At 41.4% G+C, this 21,254-nt stretch overlaps 1 protein-coding gene across 1 annotated transcript in view; it reads right to left on the bottom strand.

Annotated features, from left to right (window-relative positions):
• Positions 1-1,577: 1,577 nt before the first annotated feature.
• Positions 1,578-21,254, bottom strand: part of SIK2 (salt inducible kinase 2) — a 143,640-nt gene continuing 123,963 nt past the window's right edge. Inside the window, exons 11-16 of the mRNA XM_066606967.1 lie at positions 16,895-17,138; positions 14,188-14,472; positions 13,757-13,908; positions 12,106-12,219; positions 10,707-10,798; positions 1,578-10,218 (exon numbers count right to left, since the gene is read on the bottom strand). Of these exons, the coding sequence (XP_066463064.1) occupies positions 9,660-10,218; positions 10,707-10,798; positions 12,106-12,219; positions 13,757-13,908; positions 14,188-14,472; positions 16,895-17,138 (1,446 nt within the window). The 3' untranslated portion in view covers positions 1,578-9,659. The remainder of the gene's footprint in view (positions 10,219-10,706; positions 10,799-12,105; positions 12,220-13,756; positions 13,909-14,187; positions 14,473-16,894; positions 17,139-21,254) is intronic.

Genomic DNA, 21,254 nt, shown 5'->3' with positions numbered 1-21,254 from the left:
TATCTATTAGATTGTAGCTTCCCCTTAAGTCAACGCCCACCCTTCTAACAAACCTGACAACATGAATAAGCTCATGCCAAACTATAGTCTTCTTCATAATGACAAGATACCCATCTGCAAACAGCTATTTTTAGGTCTTGCCCTTCAACAGTAATTGGTACTTATAGGGAAGCTAATTTTAATAGGTGCTGCTGCAGAGACATTATACCATCAATCATTTGCATACCAAATTTTCCAAAGGAGCATTGTAAGGCCTATAAGTCTTCTTAAATCTACTTGGTGCAAGGAGAAACAGTACCTCTCCTGAATCACATCACAAAGCTTTCACCCAGCCAGAACCCTACTTTGCATTGAAACAACTTGTCGGTATATGGTTATGTTTTCCTTAGGGCTCTTTCCCTTGAGTGTATATCAGCTGGTGCTTTCACGGCCAGCCAATATACGCTGTGATCTGATGCATTGGATTCCAATGCACCAGATCACATGGCCTTAATTTCTGAGACGTAAAAGCGCCCAGTCAGCCCAATATAGCGCCAGGCATTTTTATGTCGGGCCCAAAAGATAGTCCTGGAACTATCTTTTGGGCCGGAATACGTTGCCCGCTGCATGGGCTCCTATGGAAGCCCATGGCAGTGGCCAGAGGGAGTTTAGCAGAATGGCTGCCAAACTCCCTCTCTCTGCTCTCCTTCCAATGTGCAGGCTCACCTCTGCTCTTCTCCCAGCTGGCTGTTTGCAATGGTAGGGGGCGGAGCTAAGCGCCAGCCCATCCTGCCTCCTGCCATTGCTGGCTGCGGACAAGAGGTGGGACGTGAGGGGAACTAAGCTCCCGCCCTCTCCCCACTCCTTATCAATAGGAGGGGGAAGGCTGGGCGAGCCCTTAGCTCCACCCCCGCCAATTGCAAAGAACGAGCAGGGAGGAGAGAAGAGGTGAGCCTGCGATGTGGAGGTAGGGGAAAGGGGCAACGGCATGGTAGTCTTGGCATATATATGCGCCGGGACCCATGCCGTCGGAACGGGCGCATAAACATTTGATTTGTGCGCTTGTTCACCAGTTTTATCTCTCACAACGTAGCATATATCGGACGGTCATGAAAACGGTATCCAATATACGCTCGTGGGAAAGAAGCCTAATGTAGAAGATTCTGGTTTGGCTTCAAGTCATGTTGCAAGGTCTGTTAGAAGGTCAGACAGGCTTATAAGGAAGCTACCTTCCAAAAGGTGGTATTGCAGAGGCATTACACCAACTCCCGACTGCATACCAAAAAACAAGGGCACACATAGTATAGCGGCAGCTTATGGGGCCCTTTATGAGAGGGGGCTAGCTCTTGTTTGTCTCAGCCCTTGAGTGGTGTGCACCCGTCAGAACTCCCCTCTCCATAAGAAAATGGGGCATTAGCTCAAAAGTCATGTAGGGTGGAAACAAACATCAGACCCTTGTCCTCCAGGTAGCAAAACCCAACAGATGCCCTTTCTTCTATGTACGCCACTGGTTAAACAGGATCCAGCAGTGTAATGCTTATGTAGGCGTAAAGTCAATACAAAGAATTGTTACAGTGACAGAAAATACCACAAAAGTCTTATACTGAAACATCTTTATTATTACGCAAACCACATTATCCATTTCTGCTGCAATAAAGTAGACAAACTGTAATTGACAATGTCCCTTGTGCGTTGAGCAAAACAGTCAAACGACTACCGTAATTAGGACATTTCAACAAACTACCCTGGAAATGATAATAAAAGAGAGTATCCAGAGATTAGAGATTTCATATGACAGCTCCATTCATGACAAAACCAGATACTATTAACCTAGTCACCACCGGAGGTGTCTACGAAGAAAAGATGAAAATATAAATTATTGCATTTTTTTCCCCTTCAATGATTTTCAATAGTTTATGAGACAGACATAAAAATAAAGATGTGAATGTGCGGGAAAATGGAGGCTTTAACACTGAAATGTTTTATTACGCTTAGAGTATCAAGGCATTGGAATGACAAGACTGAAATAGTTTAATTTTATTACCACTTATGGGGTATATTTAAAGGGCAAATGAAGTGAAAACCAGGTTTCCACTGATTCATGAAGCCATCAGACAACCTAAGAGTACTTTTACATGGAACGACCGACAGCCGTCCCAGCAAGTATCGCTTCTCTGCTTCGAAAAAGGAGCAATGATCGCTCATTGAATGGTGGTGGGACGGGCCAGAGATCTCTTCCGGCCGCCCATCTCCATTCACAGTAAACGGACAGTTGTTCATAGATGAACGACTGCTTGATTGTTAGTGACTGTCGGCCATTTAAACGTTCTCTCGCCCTGTAAGGTTCCGTATTTGTATAGGACGACAGTCATCCATAATCGCTCAAGTGATTACTTGGGCAACTATTGGCCCATGTAAAAGCGCTCTAATATATACCTGAATGAAGATCTCTACTCCATTGACAGCTTCCATCGCTATCTAGCAGTAAAGCTGCTAATATTGATAGAGCTCAACCATACTTCCGCTCTGTTACCATGCAGAGTAAGGTGGCTGCCAGTCATCTGCATTTATAGCCAACTGATGGTTGATGATTTTAGGTTTCCTAGTTAATTTACACATTGCATCATATTAAGGTGTTTCTTAGGCAGCTCTCACCTTGACAACGCCTATATGTATTCAAAGACCAATATAACAACACCTGAGGCACCCTACAACTTTTGCACCCTCCAACTGTGTATTTCTTTTGACAGTCCTTAAAAGAAACCAGCCATATTGAAAATACAGTGCGATCCACAGACAGCATGATATAGAACAGGAAGAACTGAGAAGATTGGATATGCCTGCTGTAGATGTAATGCATTAGTAGATGTGAGAAAGGATATTCTGTATATCTGTGAGTTAGTCATGTAAATTCCAGCTAATTTTGAGTCCCGTGGGTGGTCCTATCAGTGATTGACAGCTAACCCTGTTTGCACACCATTGATAGAAAGCTGTCAAAGCAACCCGATTTCAGTACGAAATTCTGTCCTTCGAAGGGTGGATGCGGTACGTTACCTGCAGTTGATTGCAATGTGTAATCCTCCATTCAGCCCCTGCCACCCTTAGACTACCTAATGGTCTATAATGCATTCGTAGTGTTATGACTAACAATGCATTACACCTGCTTTGTGATTGGCAAGCGCTGATCACATAATTAGCCCTGGCCAATCACAGAGCAGTGCATAGTATAATTAGAAAATGGTGGAAACCATCCTGGCTACCCAAAAACAGCAGAAAGAATGGATGGTTGACAGAATGAGCTGCAAGTAATGTACCCCCTCCACTCTCTAGTCCCAGGACAGAATGTTGTCTCAAAACCAGAGGGTGACTTTAATCAGAAGGACCGCCCACTGGACTCCTAGGCCCTGAATGATCAGAGATTTACATGAACAAGTTATCATGAGTTTTCTACCAAAATTATATATCAGCGTGCTCATCTCCTCCTGCTCTATAACATGATGCCATCAGATTAGACTATGTTTTCACTATAACAGGTTCGCGTTATAGAGGTTCTCTGGGTTATTATAAATTAAGACCAATGAAGCAAGCCTTGTGTGTTGACTAATTATAATAAAATTGTGAATGGTTTAATAGCAAGAGATTTTACATGGATTGATACTGTACATTATTTAAATATTGCGCCTTTCTCGCAGTTCTTCATTTGCCTGATGAAGGGGCCCGCGGTGCTCCGAAAGCTGTCAAATATATTTTTTCTTGTTGGCCAATAAATATATCACCTCTATAATATTTTTTTCTTTTTTATACAAGAGTATGTAACATCACAGATTTTTCTGGCTATCATAGTACCGGGCAATTTTTGCCGTAGATTGTAATAATTTCTCCAGTAGATCTAATGTAGATGGATGTCTAGTCATAATACAGTAATAAGTCCATCCTCTATAGGAAATTAAAGACTCTGGGTGCTACCGGCAACATGGCCCCTGTTACTCTTTGAGAAGAGGTTGTATACATTGGGCCCTATGTATCCCAATTGTCTAACATTCCCAATTACCAGAAGGAAGCATTACATGTAATAATGGCGTGTACATACAGTATAGGAGTGGGATCTCTATGTGTATATGTTTTTAAATTATATTTCAATGCTGAGCATACTATTACATTAATGGCTTTGCTCTAGTGAAAGTGATCACCCTTCATAACTGTTACGAAAAAAAACTTAAAAGGACTTGTCCAATTGCCAACTATTGATAGCTTATCCTTAGGAGAGGCCATCAATAGTAGATTGTTGGGGATCTGAAGCTAATGATCAGCTATTGACAGGCTATTGTGCTCATGCACAGAATTGATTTCTGCAGGGAGCAGACAGCTCTGTTCCTACTGCAGTGGCCAGGCTTGGTATTACACACAAAGATCACAATCACTTCAATGGAAACTTTGCCTGTAATATGAAGCCAGGCCACTGCAGTGGAAGTGACGCTGTCTGCTTCCTGCAGAAATCAACTCATTGCACAACCGCAACGGCCTGGTGAACATCTGATTGGTAGGGGTCCCGGGTGGCAGACTCCAGCTAATCTACTATTAATGGGCTATCTTGTTGATAGGCCACCAATAGTTTACAGCCAGACAACGCCTTTAAACCTAAAGCCCGATTTTCTTTCCAGAAGCCAATTGCATTTTAACGATCAAAAGTCCAGATCTACTGAAATGTAATTTTTTTTTTTTTACTATTTTTGTTTATTTTCTAAAACGAGGAAAAGAGCTTATATTTTTCCTTATAAAGATCAATTTCTCATCTACCAACCAATTTTTTGAAGGCATCAATGAAGTGATTTCTGGTAACAATATGCACAGTAGGAAAATAAAGTTTGGAGAAAAGTAACCAAAAAACAAAAGTGAAAAAATGCATTTATAACTTGACGATTCCCCCTGAAAACACCAAGAAACTTTTTATTGTATTGCTTACAATACAAAAAAATATAGTCATATTAAAAGATTGCAACAGGCAGAATCTCTCCACCAATCACTGGTATTATATATTTGCCTTAAAAGCTATTCACACCTTTGTAACCAGGTTTTTAATAGACATTGGTGGGGTTCCGGGTGCTGAGACCCCTCCACCTATCGATCAAGCAGAAGCACCCATCTTAGTGCTCTTCCCATACAGCTTTTTTTTGGAGTAGTGTACAAGGTGCTTCAAGGGCGGTTTTTAGATTATACAGCATAGAAATTCTGTAAAGCATTTTTTTTTTATTGTTTTGATGGTTAAACATCAAATTAAAAACTTTTCTCAGATTTTCCGTAACCCAGATGAGAGACTGCATTACCTAATTTAGTTCCCTTTAATTATACAATATTTGCTATACATGTAAAATTCATTTACAAGTTCCACCAGATCAATTAAAGTTAAATCTGTCAAAATGTTTTTGGTTTTTTTTCACATTCTGTGCTAATTGAATTAAAGGGATTGTATGGGATTAGAAAATAAGTGCATGATTTCTATTTCCCAGAAACAGCTTCACTCTGTGTGCGGTGTTTGGCATTACAACTTGGCTCAACTCAAGTAAATGGAGATGAGCTGCAATACCAATGATGACCTATGGACCAGAGTGGCATAGTTTCCAGAAAACAAAATGAAACCCTTTTTTTCGTAATGTTGGGTAACCTCTTTGAAGTGGTTTTTCAGGACTCCAATATTGAGGAGTTATTCTTATAACAGGTCATCAATATTGGAGTCCCAGAAAACCCCATAGTCATGCAACCATAGAGATCTTCAGGAAGTAGTGCTGTCAACAGCTGTAAACAAATCTCCAATTCTCTCGACAAGGGATAGGAAGTCCTGTCTTGAGCAGGAGTTGAACACACCATGTTTGTATGCTCATTCCTGGACAGCCATCCCTGCAATTCTTTACAATGGCAACAGCTAACTAAAGCCACCTTTACACGGGGCAACTGTTGGTCATATAAGCATCTGACAGTCTTCCCAATGCCTTTCGCTCCTATGTTTCCACACGTGGTAGATAGTTGTTCAATGATTGGAGGAGGAGCGCGCCTGAGATCTCTTCCAGCCGCCCACCGCCATTTACATTGAACAGGCAGTTGTTCAAAGATTGACCGACTCCTGTTTACAAAGAGCGAGAAGTCACTCATCACTTCCTTCCAGTGAGCTGAAACAAAGCGACTAGTGACTACTGAGCCAATCCTAACTTGGTGCCATTAGTGGCTGTGTACACGTTATGACTAATCGACAAAAATCACTGTTTCAAGTGATTAATCAGGCGATAGTCACTCCGTGTAAAGGTACCTTAACTAGAAGAGACAGGCCTATGTTATATATAAAACGCAAATGAAATTTGAAATTCTAAGAGGCTCCCTTTAAACAAATTGGGAAAAGTGTCAAGCGGCGAACATAAAAATCCAAGTAAGCAGCCAAAAATGAAATGATGCACCTTTACTCTTTTTCTTAGTAAAATTAGTCCTAATTGGTGATGTTTGCAGGAATTTGTCATTTATTTACAAAAAAATAAAACACATTCAATTTTCATAGATGAACAAAGCCGTGATTTTATAAATAGGAAAATCCTAAACTTGGTTCTTTGTACCATGTAATAGTCTGACCATTGGGTTGATTTTTTTTATGGTCTTTTATATTTGTTCTCTATCAAAATGTATTAAAAAAAAAACAAAAAAACCCACTTTGATTAGTATGTAAGAGCAGGGCGGCATGAGTACTGCCAAGACGCTTTGCCTCTCCCTTGCCGTCAACTCAGAGTCAGTTTAAGATGACCGAAAGAACAATCTAAGACTGGTTGCTAAGGAATTTCCTCTCCCACATCTCTACGTAACGGCAGGGTATCTCTGGTAACCGGTCTCAAATGAGCCGGACTGGCACTGTGCTCGCAGCAAAGAAGGGGGAAGGCAGCTTAGCAGCAGTCAAGCCTTGCCATTCTCTTCTCAAGAGAGTTAATAATTTTTTTTTTTAAATACCTGTTTCAGTCGAGAACCTTTATAAAGAAAATAACAAATCATGTTTGAAGATTAGTTACCCTCTTCGATGTCTGTCTTAGTTTTTGCAAATGTCAGTAACAAAAGTGAAGCCTTGGGTTGTGGTCAGTATGAAGGGGTTGTCTGAGATTACAAAAAAGGTAGTCGGGTATTGCACTTAAATGAGCTGCAATACCAGATGCAGCCCATGGAGAACAGTAGAGCAGTTTCTGGAAAAAACATCGACTGCCCATTTCTCATCTCAAGTAACCCCTTTAAAGTCTATCTTTGTGCACATTTTATAACATTCTAATACACCAAAGAACATATCAGAAGATGGCATGGATGGGTTCTCTAATCTCCAAAAATGGCTAGAAAGGACGGGCTAAGAGCCCTCTATCAAGGGCAGATTCTTGCCATTTGATAAGTGTCAATCAACAAGTTAATTTACACGGCCTTTAAACAGTTTGATGTTGGCTGTATGGGGGACAAATAATCATGCAGGCGATCATTCATCCCCTATACAGTTTCATTGCTGTTAGCAGCACATCCACTTGCTCACATGGCGAAATGTGATGCTGACAACAATCATTTTTACTGCAGCACAAATAAGCATTTGCTCATCGCTTGGCTGATTGGGATCATATTCTCATGGCCCGATCAGGCAAATTAATGTTTGTGGTCAACCATCGGGCTGTGTAAAAGAGCCATAAAAGGGTTGTTTCAAGACAGAATCCCCTATTCATATGCCCTATGTGTGCTTCAAATCCTTCTCTATGGCCTTAACAGAGCGGCTCCCATGTGGGAAGACCATGCGTCGGCCTTGTGATTACATGTGAATTGGTGTCCCATAATAACACATTTACAAATGTCTAGCTGGCCCCAACTTCCTCCAGCAAGATGAGCCATTTGCCAGGAGCGGGACCTGGAATGGTCAGCCACATTCTGAAAGGGGTTGTGCATCCCCTTTAGGGCAATCTTCCAAGCCCAGTAATCCTTTATCTCCTAGCCCTGCGGTCTCTAGTGATTGGTGGGGATCCCAGGACGAGCCACTAATGCCGTTTTCTGATAGGTTACTATCGCTTATCAAAGAAAGATATATGTGCACAAAGGTACATACACATCAATTAGTGTTATGTGGCTCAGAGAGCACACAACAAATGTGTCTACTCTACTATGGAAAGAGGGGGAAGTAAATTAATACTATTACCTTTTCTTCTTCTATCCAAAAAAGGTGGCGATATAATGGAACAATCTACCACACTATGGCTATATTTAACCTCAACTCTACAGAAAGTGCAACATGTCATCTGGTAGGTATACTGAATCTGAGGTTACGTCTATGGCTAGTGTAACCTATATCGAATACAACTCTCCTCTGATCGACTCATAGGTAGGGTACAATAACTCCCTCACTTCAGCTTCTTCATGAAACATCAATTGCCATGGTTAATATCAACAGTTCATGACATTAAATAGAATTAAATATTGCTATAATACTTTTTTAAAACATTTCCTTTCTACAAATGAGCAATCAAAACATTGAATTAAACGCTTTTTGCTTTCCACACAGTGGAACAGACGTACATACACACAAACTCTGAATCGACTTTGGATGTAGCATTGATAGAAATGGGGTATGGTCTAACTGGATTTCATTCGGAAGAAAAAAAAAAAAAAGAAAAGGTATTACTCTATTATGAAAAAGAACCCATAAAGGCACAAAACTACCACACATCACATAGTTTTTGTAGCTCATTTTGAGTTTTCCTGACTAAAATCTAAATAGTTTACCAAATGTACAAAGCTTTGTCAACAAACAGCAACATATGGTATTACTGTGACCTGAAAACACAGTCAAGATTATTATTTCTTCATTATGCTAAAAATTGACAGTTTCGTAACAATTTGTTTCACCTCCTGAAACCTACTGGATTTCCGACCGAGGGAACTCTATAGAATATCTCTTATATGTTCTACCACCAATGTACGACACATCCTGGTCTACTGCCAAACAGTTATCTAGGATCTCAAACTCATAAAATATGGGAAGCTTATTTTTCTGTTCAGTCAATTTGACTTTGAGCAAACTGAGTCTATTCGGTGTCACCCCCCTTAGTAAAGTCATCACACCGAGTCTTTTGACTTTGCCGAGGTTCACCGTGACATGTGTACCTCCAAACAGTAGTGTAGTAACTGGTCACTAGAGTCCATTCTTTGCTTCTCCACAATGTTTGGAAAGGTGCTTGCTGCCCATCTCAGTAGCTTAGATTAGAAGTTTTTTTTTCCTAAAATCCATTTACAAGAAGTTTTTGATTGCAACATTAGAGTCACTACATTTTTTTTCCTGAAGAACAAAAACTATATTGCTTTCAATGGTGCTTCGTCATACGAGAGCTCCACGCTGCAGGTCCTTTGGAGGACCAAAATGCTAATCTAGTAGCAGAGTTTGGTGTTTTGGAAAAGTCAGGGTCTTCTTCGCTAGAAGATCCATAAAATGTTCTCCTCATTATTTCCTTGCAGGACGCCTTTTTTTTTCTCTCCATACAATCCATCCATACAATTCTGCTCTGTAAGCTAGATTCCTTATCGAGTAGACGGCTTCTTCGTTCCGGCAAAAGAAAAAAGTAGTTACAAGCAAGCTTTCTCCTCCTACATCTTAAAAACCTACTGTCACAATACAGTAATCTTCTGAAGGACTAATTGACCAAAACATAGCCACTGTGCTGAGAGTCAACAGTTTCCATCATCTCACAGTCATAAGGCTCATTGAGGTTCAATGTTGTGTAAGATGTTTGAGGATCGTGTCCTGTTGGACTAACAAGGGTTTCATGCAATGCCACTCCACTCTGTTGACTTGTATCTACAGAATACTGGCATTGGTTTGTATATTCGGATTCATGTGTTGGCACCCCAGATAATTCACACGTCTGGTAGGCATACTGTAGGGGCGACTGCTGCACATGAACTTGATTTAGGACCTGCGGTTGGGTGGGCTGTACCATGTGTTGCATCTGCTGGGAATGCAGCTTGTGATAATGACTTAAGAATGGATCGTATTGCATTTCGTCGGATGCAGGCTCCAACACTGGGCTCAGTGGCTGTGACAAGTTGAACTGATTCTGTTGCACAGATTCCTGGTGTGACAATGGGAGCTGCGGCCCTTGCATTGGATAAGTGTTTTCTGCTATCTGCATCTGGTTGAAATAAGCCTGTAGCTGTGGTTGCTTCTGCAGGAAGAGCCGCTTCTGATGTAACCTATGTGTTTGAAAGTGAAAAGGATTACTCCTCAGTAATGACTAATTAGGCAACAAAACATAGACAACAATACAGTAGAACAATAAAGTATTACAACAAATTAGAAACTTTCAAATCTGAAGATATACTGAATGTAGTCTTTACTTAAAAAAAAAACAACAAAACATTGCAAATTGTTGCCCAGTAATACCCATGATTACACCAAGTCTATCACGTACTCATGACGAAGACACTATTCATGAGCCAAATAAAGAGGAACTATATGCTTCTGCTCTGTATATATATTTAGATATAGCAACCGCCTTACAATTTTAGTGTAATTTAAAGCCCACCTGCTGTTCAATTAACACTTCCCGTCTCATAGCTCACAGCTAATTCCTATTGGAACATGGCCTGTCCCACCAAAGAACCACCAGCTAGGGAGAAGAGCGCCTTGAATTTGAGAAGCTACATCTAAGTATGTGCTAATGACTGGATCTCATGTTCACCTGTGTTCTTGAAGTTGCTGCTCCAAACTTCTGGGTATTTCCTTACAGTACACTGGACAGCTGTTCTGAGCTTTGGCCAGCAGACTCCCTTTCTGTAAAGGAAGCAAGACATTGATTGGGAATGTGAAGTACCAATTAGTATTAAACAGAATATCACACAAAGACTTGACGAGGAACCCGATTATGAGATTTATTCATTTACAAATACCGGAAGCATGTAAATGAGCCAAGACCAATAACGTACACAGAACTCATGGAGTCCTATAGCAAAACTCAGAATAGTGCCCACTCTGTGACCCCTCCAAGGGCCAGTGCCCACACCATCCGAAACTCCAACCAGCAGCAGATCAATCTTCAGAACTTACAGTACTGCCAGGTACTATGTGGCTTCATGCAGAGCTTAGTCTAACTCCTCTTCCCATTGGAAAGCATCACAGCAAGAATTATAATGAACTAAGTCAGGAGATTTATTCAGTTACAAATACTGAAAGTATGTATACGAGTCAAGACCAGGGGTGTACATAGAACTCATAAGGTCCCACAGTAAAACTCAAAATACTGTCCTTTTATATGGGCAATCTTCATAATTCACAGCATAGCTCACAATACTGCCTATGGCTGGACACTATGCAGAGCACAGCCAACTCCTCCTACTGTTTTCCTGCACTCAGAGTACAGTGAGTGCTGGAGAGCAGGAGACAGGGGGAGGAGTCAGACTAACCGCTGCACAGAGCAATGCAGCATCCAGCAGTCCTGTAAATTATGAAGACTGAATTGCTTCAGAAAATTCATAGACACCAAACTTTTCAAATACTTTGCTTTAAATATTCCAAATTTCAGGATACATAATGCAACATATTTGTGCTAATGCAACAATGTGATAGCTGTTCTAGTTTTCAAAAGTCCATGTGGGGCTGGAAAATAGCGTCATGACATGCTAACAGCAGCAAAGTTTCGGGGGAACCTCCCCTTTCCTTCTAAGGTGCTTCTCACACATCTGGACTTTTGAACAGCTATCACGGTGCATGAATACCTTCGATTATGCATCCTGAAATTTGGAATATATAAAGCAAAGAATTGGAAAACTCTGCTGTCTATGTGGTTTCTGACTCAGTTTCGTAGCTATGGATTGTGGGATCCATCCACATGATACAGGTCCGGATGAGAATGGTTCTTTGGTGCTTGTTCAGTTATAAAGGATGGCTTGGCCGAGTTATTCCTTCCTGAGGCCCCCTGTCTCACAGCAAATACATTGTCTGCCGCCACTGGTGATACGCTTCTGACCAAGCCATGGGAAGCCTGTAGTCAGTCACTAGCATTACAAGGGTTTACAAGTAGGTTCCCAACATATAATTGCACTATTATTTGCATCATAGTCAATATGTGGTTCGCGTCCTACCTGCAGCCTGTGCTGTAAATACTGTGTCTCCAAACTCTGGCGCCTGGACAGTAGTTGAGGTTGCAGGTTATTAGGGAACGTTGAAATATTTTGAAGTTGTGCAGAGAGATTCGGCTGCAAAAACAAAAGCAGATGAATGTGATGAACATACAATAAAATAATAAATACAACCCAACGGGAACTCTAAATGCTATATTAATGTTAACCATGTAACAAGCCTAGTATCGTGCCATTAACATAACTGATAGCTTGCTGAGTGTTTCATTCCCCCTATTAGTCATATCATTTAATTTTCAATATTAACAACACATAGGGCTAATGGGGGGGATGGAACCGAGGGCATGCTCGCTCTCTGCCATTGCTTCTAAGCAGTCATACCGCATAGAACATGTCTCCGTACTCTTTGGGAGTCTACAACAGACTGCATACAAATGTTTACGGAATGCATTCAATCCAATAGAAAAGCTACCCAGAATATTGTATATGCCAGCTGCAATGGTTATGTGTATATGCAGCGCATACTGTAGATGCTACTTTGATGATGCATTTATACATTTTGCTTGGCAAGCACCCTTATGACACGGCTCCACAGTAAAAGGAAGAAATTACTCCTAAAACTGCTGCAAAAAGGTAAAAAAAAAAAATTCCTTTCTTCCCTCTTCTTAAAGGGGTTATGTCATCAGAATTTGCGTTCCTAAGGTTCTGTTACATGTGACAGGCAGCGCTATGGTGGCATCTCAGAAACGGAAATTCTGATGACAGAAACCCTTTAATCCAGTAAAGTCAATTTTGAATGAATCTGAATTTTAGGCGGACTGGAAATCTGCCCTTCCCCTTGAATTAGCATATCCCCAAATAATGGGATATACTAAATAAAAGCTTTCATTAAAAATTTGCATGGCAAAGTTATATTTGAATTTCCAGAGGATTATACTTCTTATATGCATGTAGGTTAGTGTATGGTGTCCTTGTAGATCTGAAACCAATATCTCTAGATTCCCTTTTAAAACTATATGCGCTCATACTATAATATCCACATCATTGGTTCACTTTGGGACTATGATAGCAAAAAAACATGCATTTAAGATTTCACTGGGATAAGAGTAATTGGACAGCAGTACATCAAAGTGCAGGAGACTTTGACATTTTTGAATGGCAGAGCTGGATAGATACTGACTAGAGATGAGCAAGAGTACTCGCTAAAACAAATTACTTGAGAGAGTATTGCCTTTTGCGAGTACCTGCCCGCTCATCTCAAAAGATTCGGGTGCCGGCGGGGGAGAGCGGGGAGGAACGGGAGGGAGGGGGGGGGTTGAGATCTCTCTCTCCCCCCCATGCTCACTCCCGCAACTCACCGTTTACCTCCCTCGGCACCCAAATCTTTTGAGACGAGCGGGCAGGTACTCGCATAAGGCAATACTCACTCGAGTACTTTGCCTTAGCGAGTACGCTCACTCCTCTCTAATACTGACATTTTAGAATATCTACTTGTCTTGTATAACATTTTACTATATGCAGAGTGCAAACTACTAACAGAATCTAATATCCCAATTTTGAGAGCATCATACATGCATGTTTTCCACAGACCCCTTTACTGGCTCCAATGCTCCACACATTCATTAGGCTGTCCCCAACATAGCTTACATTATACCTGGGGGTTGTTGGGATCTTGTAGGTTATGGGATGCAAAATTTGGATCTTCAGTAGGTCCCATTTGCTCATACAGCATCTGGATCTTATTGAGCTCCAGGATACCCTTGGTTCTTGCCAAGTTCTGAAGGTGCTGCCGAAATGCTACAATTCCTAAAATTGCATAATAAGAAACAGTTACAGACAAAAACAAGTACAATCCTTCTGCACAACATAAGCAATGGAAAAGCAAAAAGTTGTGGGTTTACCAACTATGAAGGGTGAGACAGTTGATGGAATTTTTCTTTTTAACACGTACAATCATAAGAAGAATATGGGCAGACCTTACATAATTAACTAGAATCCTTATAAAACAACCTCTACTGCTTAATGAGGTAAATAATTACAAAGACAAGCAGTATCTTATAGGACAATGGAGAATGTGAGCACTACCTTGTGTTAATGAGGTGTCAGAAGCCCGTCTTCCTTCTCGAAAACTGACTGGAGACCTGTTGTGTGCTTCACGCTTTTGAGAGGACATGGCTGGCATGGCCAAGTTAGTAGGCCGTAAACCTATATATGGTGGAGTAAGCCTGGTGACAGACTGGTTAGCCATAGTCACTTCTGTTAGAACTCCGGCATCTTCCTGAAAATTGAGGTCGCTCTGAACAGATCCCATATCATATTCGCAGTCAACACTTCCCAAAGATGGGTTGTTACCAATAGTAAAAAGTTTGCCTGCAACAAATAATAAGATGAACATATGATTTTTTTTCTTATTATAGCCTTCACTAAACATTCTGACAGAAGCCATCCTCACTACTCTTTGCTGGTGTTGGGCCAAGGCCTGTATATTATGGCTAAATGTACATCCTACTCAAGAAACTAATAAGTGAGTGAAGCAAACAATATTTCTATTGAAATACAGGCAAAACAGCTGAAGAATGAACTGTTAAATGGAGCTACATAGTTAACATGGTTGAAAAAGTAAGTTTATCAGATTCAATTAAGGGATGGAGGAAAGTGTTTTGGGTAAACCTCAAAATCTGTTTTACCCCCATGAAGCAGGAACTAATCTGCAACAAAGGGGAAACAAAATTTTCCCTCCTGATCTCATTTGGTGATCAGATCAACTTTCAGAAGAATATTCTATACATTGCCATACATGTATATATACAGCCCTAGTCTATATGTTCTATTTAAGGGGTTTTTCAATTTTTTAAAAAATTGATTGCCAATCCTAATGATAAGTCAACAATACTAGATCCGTGGGTGTTCATCTCTCAGCACAGTCACTGACCAGCTGTTTGAGAAGGCCACAATGCTGCATACCCTCCAGACACAGCACCATACTTTTAGTAGTGACTGAAGTGAATGAGCTGCACAGATAACCCTTTTTAAGTCATATGGAGGTGATCGAGAAGGATCCCCTCTCTATGAAAAAGAATGGACCATTGCATTTAATGGACGACCCTTCATTCGAATGAAACCACTGCATACAAAATAAGTAGCCAGACATGGCTTTTTCCAACAACAACAACTGATCACTGGGGGTCTGACCACTAGGACCACCACTGATTCCGAGAATGGTGGTCCAGTTGGTTTCTAGGCGAATTAAGTGGCGGGTGGGTAAGAGCACCACTGTTGCACTCATTTCAATGACAGCACCCTATGCGATCGCTCTTCCATTCACTTGGGGACCGACAGTACCCCTGTTCTTAGGATCGGTGGGGATCGCAGCAGTCAGACCCCCACTGATCATAAACGTAACCTTATAGCTTGGCATAAGCCCTGTAATAGTGAAGAGCCTAGGACATTCTTTTATTCAGTACAAATACACAATTGTGTAGGCACCTCATCGCGAAGAATGCCTGCTTTAAAGGAACCAGCACCACTTTTTATAGCAGGACGTGGCCATATTAATGAAGTCTAACTGTACACATAGTTACTGTCAGATTCGCACTTCATACAAACATTCCTTGAGTTGCACTTGGTTGGATGAACGAGTTGTCATGGACAAATGTACACATTTGTAGAGAAAACATTTTTTTGTGATTACCAGAGGTCTCAGCAAAATTTCCAAGGCAAATCAGTAAAAAGAAGACACTTGTATAAAGCAGTCCTTGACTAAAGATGCTCGCTTGAAGGTTAGCTCAAACGCTGAATTGGGATTATTATAATAGTTGCTTCAAGCATCTGTATGCCTCTTACCAACAATATTCTTCCATTGTAGCCCTTTCTAGAGTCCTAACAGTTAAAATTTTGATATCACCCAATTTCCAGGTCACTCGTTCTAGAGCTACCTCGTTTACCCTTTGTATACAGATCAGTGAACTGCACATACATACCGGTACATTTCCTAATATTTACCTGGATCAGACAATTGATAACCCTACATAATCTCCACACTTCTGTGGATACCCAGTGGTGTAATTCACCATACTGGTGAAGAACTGGTAAAGCTTATGGATTAAAGTGTGGACGATGTAGGACAATATGGGCACTGAAAGGTGAAATACTGGCTACTTGCTCAGACCACACAGATCTTTATAAATTGGGACATTTATTAAATGCTGTACTGGTACACACTCAACAGTTCCTGAAGTCTGACTTGACTGATTGGTCTAGAGGAATCACATGACATAATTTTATTTGCATGGTACCGTAAAAACAGTCATTTGATCCCTCTCCTCTGTTGCCAGGTATATCTCCTGTCTATTAGTAGGCCATCTGACAGACAGGAGATGTACCTGGCAACAGATTCTGCACCAGAAAACCAGTAAAGTACTGTTATAGCTACCCTCTGGTTTTGGGACACGACTTGCATCTATTCTTCTCTGCTGCCCCTCCGATCTGTTGGTCTCTGGACATGCAAGATAGTTGCAGCAATTTCCTAATTACCTAATGCACACTGTGCACTGAGCTCCGATTAGCCAGTGCTGATCACATGTGCAGCTCTGGCCAATCAGAATGCAGGTATAGTGCATAGAAGAAAAACTGCAGAAAATACATCATCCTCCACCTCTGGTTCTGGGAAAGAATTTAGTCCCCAAACAGGAGGGTCACTTTAAGAATACCTTAAAACTGAGTATTCCCTCCAGTGTACATTGTATATATGTATTGGAGAAGAGTTCTAACCATATATTACTTAAAGTCTTACCTTCCATGTCTGGTGCCACACTGGGCAAGACCACCAATTGATTGGTCACTTCTGCCAGAGTGTGTCGTCTTTGCCCACTACGTCTGCCTTGAAATGCTGCAAATGCTGCAGCCGGATCATCCTCAGAATCATCTTCTGTCTCAATTCCTTCATCAATAGAGGTCTCCATCATGTTACTGGGTAAAGACTGGCAACCCTTCCGCATAACTATAGGGGGTAAAGGATCCATCAAGCAGCCATTAACCTGTAAGCAAAGCACAAAATAAAAAGTTAGAGGCCTCTAATACATTTCAGACTCCCAAGCCAGCTGTACCAGGATATACAGATTGGCACTCATTATGTAACAATATAAGGTTACAAAGCAAACAGTTTCCATTTCCTTCCTAGTAGAATAGATATGGCAATTAAAATATGTGCTTGACGATACAAGTTTATATTGCCACCTTTCTGAGTAATTACACAACATACAACATCATGTCCTAATGTGCTTATATGTTTGAGTAGAGTACAGATGACATTCTGTAATTGTTCTGACACCTGGGTCTTATATAGGTGCTCCCTTCAGCTGTGGATCCATCTAATGTAGAACCTCCAGAAAATGGCAAATTGACGGTGTATGTCCATTTCTATGAGCCCCAATATGTACTAGTGATAGTTCTCTGGGTATTGCACCTTTCGATTTTCTGTGCACCATTTCTCCACTATTTCTGCACTTTGTGAAATCTCAGAAGGTAATACATGGCCTCATTTGTAATATCCAGTCCTAGGAGGGGGGTCGCTTTATGGGCGGTTTCACATCTGCATCGAAACCTCCGAATGCAAATACCAGAAAGCGCATGCAGCGTTTTTTCTTCCATCCCAAAACCGGGCAGCTGGCATGAAAGTGGGCAGACCTAATTATAGTCAATGTGAACCGCCCGACGCGGTTCGGTTCTGTCCAGAGAAGGAACCATTCGAACGTAGGGATTCCCCTAACCGGGTAGGAAAGCGGAATCCCCAATGCAGGTGAAACCACGCTGAAGATAAAGGCTGAAAACCAGCTACTATTGATCATTTCTACAAGATTGTCCTCAAAAACATTAACCCTGTGTGCATTTTTCACTGCATATTGAAGCTCAATGAATTATTCTCACTTTATGTCCCCTAAAAAAAAAAAATATGACTGTGGCCTATGTGATGTGTGCCTTGTGTTTCTAACGAAGACTAATTACTTTGACACACTCATGACATCCTGCGAGCCCCAAGGTCAACTGGCTCAGCCATGCAAATAATGTATATTCATATAATTAAAACAGGGGGAAAAAGTGTTATGCTGAAAACTTCTGATTTGCATCAGCGAGATTGCACTCAAATCAGCGAGATGACAACAATGCCTTTGGCGGGGAAGGAGCTCAAAAGAAAACCATGCAGGAAATGGTGGCAGAGACTTGGGAATTTAATCATTTCTCTCCAGGATGTGACTAAGAAATCGTTCCAGAGGAAAATTGCATCTGTGAGCAGTTGATCCTCTGAACTTCAAAACCAGAGGGGGCCTCCTATGTAGCTTAATTTCTTTCCGGCCTTGATAATGCCAGCGCACGTTGCCTTCTCCTTTAACTGGATGTCCATGCTGTGGTGTTCTCACAGGAGGAACGTGCATGTTAGAAGTACATCAATTAAACAATTAGCTCTAAAGTGTCCCTACTGAAAACTGAATGGAACGTGTCTTCTGATGAACTATTTCCAAATGCCACTTTTCCTTTGCCAGAAGGAGCGCACTAAGATATACATGTACACAGCGGTAGACAAAGGATTATACCTTAAAGCTATAATTTGCAGAGAAATATTTTTTTGTAACTAGTGGTTTGCAAACTGCAGCAGTCAGGCCATGCTGGGAGTTGTAGTTTTGCAACAGGTTTGAGACACGGCTTCAGACTACGTGCTCAGAAATCCTATTGAAGAACAATGCAAATAGCCTGCCCCAGTCTAAATTAGTCGCTACCATAAAGGCTATGTACATCTTTTAACAGTTTTTTTTCCAGCAGTGTATTTTTGGAATGGAAGACTTTCTGTAATTGGTTTTCATTAAAAATGTCTGATTGTTTGATTTTTGTGCTTGTATCATTTTCCAAGACACTGCTGATTGCAGGATCCGAAATATTAGTTAATTCAGTCAGAGTAAACTGACAGCTTGGCCCCTGCCCTGCTGCAAATGTGCATTATCTGCCTTTCCACTGAGCTATTACAGAGGGTTGTATAGCAATGCTGGAGAATGGTGCAGGAGAACAGAAGGACAGAGAGCAGAGAACACTACTATTACAGAGGGCTGTAATTCACTCCAGGTGAGGGGGAACAAGACCAGCAGCTACTCAGAGAGGCTGTGTAGTATTGAGCGGGTGTGGCTATGCTACACAGCTTCTGAAAGAGGAGTGGGGGGGGGGGGGAAGTGAGCAGAGCTTGAGGGCGTCGTTTAGTAAGATATGTGTATATTGATTTTTCATGCACACAGGTTTCCATAGATTTAAAGAGTAATTGCAATTTCGGAGAACTTTTGACATCTCATAGTGACATGTCAAAAGCTGTGATCAGTGGGGGACTAGGTGTTAACATCCCAACTGATCGCTGAAATGCAGGGCTGTAATGTCCATCCAAGCATTCTCTCCCATCAGCTTTGCTCATTACTCTACGGCAGTTAAGGGCAGCTAAAGACAGGAACATAGAAGTCTATAGATGCCTTCTATGAGCCAGTCTTATGCAGCTGAGAACAGCCAAAGGGGTACAGTGCTCAGGTGAGTGCTGCTGTCCCTTCAATTCAGTGATCAGTGGGGTCTCAGCGCCTGAACCCCACCGATCAAAACTTTTGACATATTTCTATTACACCTAATAAACTTTTATTAAAGTACAATTCTAACTCTGATGCCATTTTAAATATAAAAGCAGATTGCTTAAATAGAAATCCCCTGATATAATGTTAGTATTGCTGTGGGAAGGTAATTAGCTACAGAACTGTATATTAAAGGGGTTTTCTGAAACTAACATATGACCGATCTTCAGGAGAGGTAATCAGTATCAGATCATTGTGGGGTCTACCATACGGGACTCCCACAATGAGCTATTTGAAGCACCATGGCTGCTTCAGTGCACACTACTGTACATTGTATAGCAGCAGTGCCTGTTATAGCAGCTCAATCCAAACCATTTGAATAGGACTGAACTGCTCTCAGGCCATGTGACCAATGAATGTGACATCATACTCCTGAGAAGAAGCTGCAGCAATCTTCACACAGCTGATCGGTGGGGTCCTGAGTGTTGGATACCCCCCCACTAATCTGATAATGATGACCTATCTTGAGGAGAAGGTCATTAATATCTTAGTTCTGGGAAAATCCCTTTAACCCTTTCCCACCCAATTTTGGATTCAGGGTTTCCTAAAAGGCTTTCTCTTTTTGCTGTTATACAACGGTGCCATCTGCTGGCTAAAGCCAGTGTGTGTGCGCCAGAGAGGCTCCGACAGCGGAGTGGCTGGCAATAGACGGTAAGAATACCTTGTCGGACGTCTTCTGACATTGGAGCTATACAAGCTTCAATCAGAATGTAGGAAGACGTCAGAGAGTGGATTGGAAAGGGTTAAAGGCCCACAGGCTCGTCATGCAGGATAAGTAGCAGAGGGCCACAGCTACCCTTGAGCACCCAAGTTAGGGCACCAAGGCTTTTAAGAGTTGATGTCTACAAATAGTTATCCAGTAAACTTTGCGTGTGCCCTTGACTCTTCAGACAGTGCTAATCTTGTTAACATGGAGAAGAATGATTTTTAATATCCCTTTGGTGCTTGTGCACTTATAAAAGATGTTGCTGTTCCCCGTGTGTGCAAGCGGCAGCACATTTCTGAGAGGATCCCTGTGGTGAAGCTAAAAATACAGGATATTACACATTGTTTTTACAGCTCTCAGTGGTTCAGCTGAGATTTTCTGAAGCTGAACTATCACGACTCCTCAAGTGATTGTTCATCGTTGCAACGTTAAAGTACCTATCATAACCTCCCCCTCGCCTAGGCTGGAACATGTGCACGTAATCAAACACTAACGGCAACACATTTCATGGCATGTGCCAACTTTATGGATTTCCTATGCTGAAAAAATTCCTCCCATTGAATATAAGGAATTTGCACCTCTTTTATTAGAAGCCCTTTCTGAACTGCCTTATATTTTATACTAAAGAGGATCGGTCAGCTGAATATGCTGCCCTATGAACGGGCAACCTATTACAGGGACAGGTCCGTTCTGCTATTAGTTCAAGTGACAAAACTATTGGGGCTTATTTACTAATACTGTCTAAAAGTTAGAGAGTGCAAACTTTGACTAGACAGTCTTAAAATATGTCC

The sequence above is a fragment of the Eleutherodactylus coqui genome, chromosome 6, assembly GCF_035609145.1.
Source record: "Eleutherodactylus coqui strain aEleCoq1 chromosome 6, aEleCoq1.hap1, whole genome shotgun sequence".
In the NCBI taxonomy this organism is placed as follows: Eukaryota; Metazoa; Chordata; class Amphibia; order Anura; family Eleutherodactylidae; genus Eleutherodactylus; species Eleutherodactylus coqui.
Note: the sequence above shows the minus strand (reverse complement) of the source record. Positions and strands in the feature narration are given on the sequence as shown.